At 33.5% G+C, this 8,282-nt stretch overlaps 1 protein-coding gene across 2 annotated transcripts; it reads left to right on the plus strand.

Annotated features, from left to right (window-relative positions):
• The first annotated feature begins 727 nt into the window (after nucleotides 1-727).
• On the plus strand, nucleotides 728-7,486 carry LOC25491158 (pyrophosphate-energized membrane proton pump 2). 2 transcript variants are annotated; one of them, XM_013599027.3, is made up of 15 exons: nucleotides 728-883; nucleotides 1,035-1,336; nucleotides 1,425-1,628; nucleotides 1,760-1,911; nucleotides 1,993-2,140; nucleotides 2,227-2,359; nucleotides 2,816-2,988; nucleotides 4,096-4,216; nucleotides 4,310-4,497; nucleotides 4,713-5,150; nucleotides 5,242-5,406; nucleotides 5,510-5,665; nucleotides 5,760-5,871; nucleotides 6,704-6,923; nucleotides 7,160-7,486. In XM_013599027.3, exons 2-15 carry the CDS (start codon nucleotides 1,247-1,249, stop codon nucleotides 7,257-7,259), a joined length of 2,400 nt encoding a protein of 799 aa, XP_013454481.1. In that variant the 5' UTR covers nucleotides 728-883; nucleotides 1,035-1,246; the 3' UTR covers nucleotides 7,260-7,486. The 2 variants fall into 2 exon arrangements, 1 of the variants encoding a protein (XP_013454481.1); XR_005645729.1 differs by lacking the exon at nucleotides 7,160-7,486 and having other exon boundaries at nucleotides 5,760-5,951; nucleotides 6,704-6,839.
• Nucleotides 7,487-8,282: the final 796 nt, after the last annotated feature.

Here is an 8,282-nt window from a genome sequence, read left to right on the forward strand (position 1 = left end):
AAAATTTGATAGAATATAAACATGATAATAACTTACTCTAGCATATATTTGATGCACACAAGATAACAAATATTATCATATTATTTTATCATATCATGTATTTTATGCATACTACATACCGACATTAATTTTTTATGAATTAATAAAATATTATTTAAGTAATTAATATTTTTAAATAATATAAAAATATTCATTGAAACCATTAAATGTACAATATTTAAAAATATGATTATGTAAGTTTTAGTATTAATTTATCTTATCTTGTTGTCTGATCAAATACTGGTACTGGATTAAGACAAGATGTTATATAGTTATAATATTTTGTCTCTTTTTTTTGACAAATAATATTTTTTGAAAAATATTTTGTCTCTTATAATGGACACTAAACGACCTTTTTTGTGTGTAAGGGATAATGTACGGTAAACGACCTGATACTATTAATACAGCACAATCTCTTGTTAAATTTACGTTTTTATTTTTTTTAAATGGATTGAGTTTGAGTGAAAAAGTGAATTTAATTAATGTGTTAACAAATTAAATTGATTTTATTTTTTTTGAACTACTTTAGGAACTTTGACTAGACCAATAACAAATAAAAATATTAGAAACACAATAATAAAATAAAATGTTGTAATAACGTGGGTGTATATAAAAGAAGTAGTAGCCAATAAGAATGAAGTGATTATTACATGGCGCAATGTCATTGAATAATATTGACAGCTTAACAATATATGACACGTTAATTAATCAATTAATTAATTAAACTCAAAACTGAAGAAGAGTAGTAGTTCGTTCGAAAAAAAGAGAAGGAAAGAAGAAGAAGAAGAAGAAGAAGTGTTTCTGTTTGGTTTGGAGTGAGACGAAGCTAATTTCACTCACAAGTGTAAGCATTATTAGATCTATTTTCTTCAATTTCAATTTCAATTTCAATTTCAATTATGAAATCTAAAATGCCGATGCATTTAGATCTATATACGTGATTTCGAAATGTCGTTATTAAATCATTACTAATTCAATTTAATACGATCTATCAGGTTTTAGTTGAATTGAATTTTGTTGAATGTGAGGAATAGAATAGGTGAAGAAGAAGAAGGAATAGTTGAATTGTTTTGAGAGAGAGAAAGAGTGTGTTGATAAAAAGGAATTCAAAATTCAGCGACCGGGTTCAGGGGGTGACTTACCACCCCAAGGAGGTGAGTATAGCCCTTTTCCAGTTGTACGGAGAGTCAATTCAACTCATACCATCATGATGGATGAAGATATCATGGAGACTGGCACTTACCATGATAGGCCAAGAACTTTCCCTAACATGCGTTCTAAACCTTACACCCCGCTGGTATTATCTTACCATTATATTTCCCCCATTTTCCAATGTATATATATATATATACTCTATTATCTTCTTACATAATTGTTTTCTTCAGATATTTCGTATTCTACTCGGTATAAATGTTCGTGTCCTCTTCATTCTTTTACTCCTCGGCTTTGGAGCTATCTTTTACATGGGTGCAAGTACATCTCCAATTATTGTCTTTGTCATCACCATTTGTATTCTCAGCTTCCTTGTCGCCATATATCTTATGAAGTGGGTGCTCGCTAAAGATGAGGGTCCCCCTGAAATGGTTCAGGTTAATATTTTATAATTGAATTATTGGTTTAACATGATATCAATTTGAATGTTCAAATTATTTTACATTTAGATTATAGTCTCTGTTTGATAATTGGATCACATACCATCAACTCTTTGTTTACTTTCTAGATAGCTGATGCTATACGAGATGGAGCTGAAGGATTTATCCGGACACAGTATGGAACTATATCCAAGATGGCTATGTTGCTTGCTCTTGTCATTCTTTTCATATATTTGTTTCGCAGCACAACTCCTCAACAGGAAGCTGCTGGCATGGGAAGGTAACATCACACTTTTATATGCCATATATTCTTTATTCAACTTTTTACATGTTCTCATCTCTCATATACATTCTATTTCAGGACAACATCTGCATACATCACTGTAGCTTCTTTCCTTTTAGGTGCCCTTTGTTCAGGTTTTGCTGGATATGTAGGGATGTGGGTGTCAGTTCGTGCCAATGTCAGAGTCTCTAGTGCTGCAAGACGCTCTTCAAGAGAGGCATTGCAGGTTAGCTGTCATTAGTTCAGTATCAGTGTCTACAAAAAATATGAACAGTTCACTATTCCTATATTAACTGAAAGAAAGTTCTACAGATAGCTACTCGAGCAGGTGGTTTATCAGCTCTTATTGTAGTTGGTATGGCTGTAATTGGTATAGCAGTCCTTTATGCCACATTTTATGTTTGGCTGGGAGTGGGCACACCTGGTTCAATGAAGGTCACTGATTGTATGTACAGTCTTCTCCCCGAACTTATTTATTATAATGAATGGACAATTTCTTTTTAAAATGTTTGAAGTTTAGATGTTGTTATCAGTAACATATGAGTGCTATTATGTTTCATTGGTATACTTCCAAACTATTTTTCCATTTGGTAAGTGTGTATGATTTGGTGATTCTTTATCTGTGTATGGATCTGATTGTGGTCACGAATGATTTCTAGATGTACTGAAAAATCCAAAATATGTATGACATTTTCACCCCTAAATGTGTTCTGTATCCAGTTTTATCATAGTTAGGTGAAGTGGGTATATTCGACTTTAGCCTGAAATGAATTACAGCTGATTTGACTGCACCATGATTTTGTCTTTACTGCTACGGATGGGAGCATTACCTGCATCTTTTGGCTTTTATTCTATCTCCTCTCTCTCTATTTGATTTTAAACATTTTTTCTTTTCCGTCAGTGCCTCTTCTCCTAGTTGGATATGGATTTGGTGCCTCCTTTGTCGCACTGTTTGCTCAGTTGGGTGGTGGAATATATACTAAAGCAGCTGATGTTGGGGCAGACCTTGTTGGAAAAGTAGAACAGGGAATACCTGAAGATGATCCTAGAAACCCTGCTGTTATTGCTGACCTGGTAATTGTTCAATTGTTGTTTACTTCATTTGGAAGGGTCCACACTCTGCACATTCAAATTGATGCTTATGTCAATCCAGGGTTTCCATAGATTCCTACTTGTTTTTCTAAGGGCCATAGGATAGTTCATTAAATTTTTAAAAATAAGGTTATAAGTAACAGAAACAGTATATCTACTTACTATTGTTCATGTTTAAATTACATTGATGTTTTACATGGTCATATTTAAAGGTGTTGATGTTAGACGGGTTGACTTTTTCTCTGATTTAATTTACTTGGAAGGTTTTCTCTGATTTTAATTCCTAAGACCTAGATATTTGCATTTGCTGTTTTGTGGAAGAAGCTTATGGGATTTATCACTTCTATGGTCATTGTTTTGGTTTTGTTAAACTATTTTAATAAGCAGAGAAGAAAGTATGTGATAGAAATTGGTATCTATATTGGTAAATTTAGGAAAAAAACAATTTATTATAATTAAATCCTGCAATTCTGTATTAAAACAGAGGAATTGTGGAATTACAGAATATCACACAAGAAACTGACTTAGGCACTAAGAACAGATTAGTCTGCGGTTACCCTAAAATTCCCTTCCAAGAAATTTGAGAGTCTTGGTCTCTCTTCCAAGAATTAGAGAAGGTCTCTCCGTCTTATAACCATTCAATAACTATCCAAATAACCACTTTCCTCTTTCCTTTCTCAATTTATTCATAAAAATAAATAAAATAACTGACAAATAATAAAAACATAACTGCCATAATAAGAAGTTTAACAGTATGGTACATAACAAACTTATTGTAGAGATGTCCATTGGAGATATTTTGATTTCAGTATATCTTAAATTTAAGAACTCTGATATTAAGCTTCAAGCCAAGAATATTGAAGATATTATGAAAATTTTGTGAACATCATTAAATAATTGATATACATACACGGAAATTTTGTAAAATTGTTTCATACTCATAAAATTATAAACATAAGGCAAATGAAAAGAACTGTTTGCTGTTTATAATTTCTGTGGCCTGTGTTTGCTTCTTTCTGTTTTTACTTTTTTTTTTCCCCTAGTCCTTTACTTCCAGTGGTATCATAATGATTCTGGTTTGATTCTAAGGTTGGAGACAATGTGGGAGATTGTGCTGCTAGAGGTGCTGATCTTTTTGAAAGCATCGCAGCTGAAATAATCAGTGCCATGATACTAGGGGGAACAATGGCACAACGCTGTAAAATTGAAGGCAAGTACCCAGTTACTCCATATTGTCTCGATTGCTTCTTTTTGGTTTTCACTGAGTTGTATGCATAATTTGATGTTTTTTCTTCTGATTCAGATCCATCTGGCTTCATCTTGTTTCCTCTTGTTGTTCACTCATTTGATCTGGTAGTTTCATCTGTGGGAATATTTTCTATTCGGGGTACACGTGAATCTGGAGTAATGACTCCTACTGAAGATCCTATGGCAATTCTTCAGAAAGGATATTCTGTTACAATAGTTTTAGCTGTTCTGGCATTTGGTCTGGTAATAGTTAATCTTCATTTATGATATTTAAATTTGGCTTTTCTAAGTTATCTGGGTTGGCCAAGCATACTCTGTTCTATTAGCTGTAATTTTTTTGTCATTGAAATTGAAATATGCAATTTCTGTTTAGGATTGCACCACAAAATATCTTCAACCTTTTCAAATTGTTTCACACCTTCTATTTCTCTTACTGTTTATATTTAATTACTCTGCAGTCTACCCGGTGGTTACTTTATGTTGAGCAAGCACCTTCAGCATGGTTCAATTTTGCTTTGTGCGGGTTGATTGGTATTATCACAGCGTACATTTTTGTCTGGATCACCAAGTATTATACTGACTACAAGCATGAGCCTGTGCGCACATTAGCCCTTTCTAGCTCTACTGGCCATGGGACTAACATAATTGCTGGAGTTAGTTTGGGGCTGGAATCTACTGGTCTTCCAGTCCTTGTCATCAGTGTGGCGATTGTCTCAGCCTACTGGCTGGGCCAGACTGCTGGACTAATAGATGAAACAGGAAACCCAACTGGTGGGCTGTTTGGCACAGCTGTAGCAACAATGGGAATGCTTAGCACTGCTGCTTATATTCTTACCATGGATATGTTTGGCCCGATAGCTGATAATGCTGGAGGAATTGTAGAAATGAGTCAGCAGGTAGTTCTGGCCAGAACAAATATTTTCCATACTGTGTTCTGTTATATTTGAGATTTCTCATGGTACGTATACTGACATTACCTATTATCAGCCTGAAAGTGTCCGAGAGATCACTGATGTCCTTGATGCCGTGGGTAACACAACCAAAGCCACCACCAAAGGATTTGCCATTGGTTCTGCTGCGCTTGCCTCTTTCCTTCTGTTTAGTGCTTACATGGATGAGGTTTCTTCATTTTCTCGTGAACCTTTTAAACAGGTCTGCAGAACTGGCTCCCATCTTATTAGGCTATTAAAAGTTAATGCAATTGAGGGAAAAGGAGAGGAAGTGTGATTTGAGTCTGAAAACATGATTATTGCAGGTTGATATTGCCATTCCAGAAGTTTTCGTTGGTGGGTTGCTGGGTGCCATGCTTATATTTGTCTTTAGTGCTTGGGCTTGTGCTGCTGTTGGCCGAACTGCACAGGAGGTTGTTAATGAAGTAAGAAGGCAGTTCATTGAGAGGCCTGGTATAATGGTGAGTTTAAGTTTTTAAAGTAATGTTGATTATGTTAGTTATGTTTTGAATCTCTTTTTTTTCCCCTCTGTTAATGACTTGATGCTTTCTACAGGATTACAAGGAAAAACCGGATTATGCTCGCTGTGTTGCAATTGTAGCATCCGCATCATTAAGAGAGATGATAAAACCTGGTGCTTTGGCAATCATTTCACCTATTGTAGTTGGTGAGTTTACTTCTGTTTTTTAATTTTAAGAGAGATGATAATACCTGGTGCTTTGGCAATCATTTCACCTATTGTAGTTGGTGAGTTTACTTCTGTTTTTTAATTTCGTTTGCATATATATTATATTACTAGTGAACCTGTGGGAGAAATTCAACATTTATTCAAGTTTTGGGTTGTACCATAATCATCACATTAAATGCAAATGAATATTTGTGGCTATTTCAGGAGCAGATAAAATAACTATATATTGTGTTAAATTTCTAGAGGCAGAAATTTTTTAAATGTTTCAGCATGTATTCGTGAAAGATAGTATATTCCTCACAATCCTCAAATCAATGAATCTTGAACTAGTTTTGGAGATCCTATCTCTCTTATCTCTGAGTCTTTCTATTTATCTGGTTTGATTTCTTGATTATGAACTCTTCAGGCTTTCCTTGTAATTGTTCCACCGGTACATTTTTAATAGCAGTTGTATATTCCTTTTGGCATTGAAGAGATCTATAAACTAAGTACTATTTTTAGTTGTACCTGATTATCAAAACTTTATTGATATGCTTTTCCTTGTTGCATTTGGGCCAACTTTTAGTATATTTGAGAAATATTTGCATGAATTTGTTGCATTGTTTTTTGTTTTCTCTCTAATTCTCTCACTGCTAAAGTTCTTGGACCAACTTTATGGAAAATGCCTTAGATATCAGCTCACTGTTTCTTCATTCTTTTTCATTTTTCTATGACCTGGTTGCTGATTGGTGATCTGTTAATCGTATATTTTTGTTATGGATATTTTTTATGACATACTTAGGTTTGTTACATTTTGTTTTATCACTTGCAGGTTTTGTATTCCGAATTTTGGGTTACTATACAGGGCAACCCTTACTCGGGGCTAAAGTTGTGGCTGCTTTGCTGATGTTTGCAACAGTGTCTGGTATTCTTATGGCACTTTTTCTGAACACTGCTGGTGGTGCCTGGGATAATGCAAAGAAGTACATAGAGACCGGAGCTCTTGGAGGCAAGGGAAGTGATGCTCATAAAGCAGCAATAACAGGAGATACGTAAGTTACTTTGTATGCTATCTTTGTTGTTCAATTATGACATTAACATACCTATGACAATTTAGAGTAATATAGTTACTTTGTATGATATCTTTGCTGTACAATTATGGAACGTTTTTCACTTGCTTTTGAGTTTGATTACCAATCTTTTCACTATTCAGCTTTTGTGGTATGTTCTGTTTTTCTAGCAAGTACAATTCTTTTAACAAGTACGAAACTTTTTATTTATTTTACAGAGTGGGAGACCCATTCAAAGACACTGCTGGTCCTTCACTTCATGTCCTTATAAAGATGCTCTCAACGATTACATTGGTAATGGCTCCCATCTTCCTGTGAGAGTTGTTGATATCTCTATTGCGGCCTCTAAAAAGCATACTTTTGCCTATTTGATTTTGATATTTTTGGGAGTATAGAGATAGGTTGTATGAATCTAAAATGTACATCGACGAGCTTGATTTATAGTGACATTGAATTTTCTTGTTCTTGATCAGAATAAGAGATGTTAGTTGACCCAACAAATGGCAAATATAGGAAATGTCCTCCATATTTTTGGTCTATTTAAATTATGTGTTCCTATGCGCTGCTCACCAAGACCTAAATTAAATATAGGAATGGGTGCTCTAGAGATCAAGGTCTTTTCTAAAAATAGTTTTTTTTTTTTTTTGCCAATGTTAGTAGTCACCACGATATGTGGCTATGTGAATAGCTGATACTTGATGATTAAAAGTATAAGCTATTCACAAAACAATATATCGTGAATGCATGAGTAAGAACGAGCATGCAATTTGATAAAAGATGTCACACCAAAAGCATTGCATGAAGATAATGTAGCATGTATTAAACAAATTAAAGATGGCTATTAAAAATCTGATAGTTTTAAACACATTTTACCAAAAAAAAAATTATAGTCATAAGTCGCAAGAGTGAGTTTGGATGAGATAATTGAAAATTTAAGAAAAATTAGAATTTTAGCAATTCAAATACTTCAATTGAGTTCTCTTCATTTTAATTTTTTTTGTTAGGATAGAGCAATTTCAAAATGAAAATAGGGATCAATTTGTAAATTTTGAAGATTTTTTGAAGATTTTCGTGACCAATTTACAAATTTTTTAAAATTTATAGGGGCCAATTTAAAATTTGAAAAATATAGGGATGAAATTGCATGTATGAAAGAATTATAAGAACTTATTTTGTGATTCACACGTATAAAATAAGTAATGAATTCCAGATTCTTAACTTGGTATTTGAAATCTCCAAAATTGACAAAATACTTCACAAAAACCTTTTATTTTGAAAATTCTCCAAATTTATCATCCAAACAATAAACTATATATTGAACAATTTAAACCACCCTCTAAA

Source organism: Medicago truncatula, chromosome 4 (genome assembly GCF_003473485.1).
Source record: "Medicago truncatula cultivar Jemalong A17 chromosome 4, MtrunA17r5.0-ANR, whole genome shotgun sequence".
Classification (NCBI taxonomy): domain Eukaryota; kingdom Viridiplantae; phylum Streptophyta; class Magnoliopsida; order Fabales; family Fabaceae; genus Medicago; species Medicago truncatula.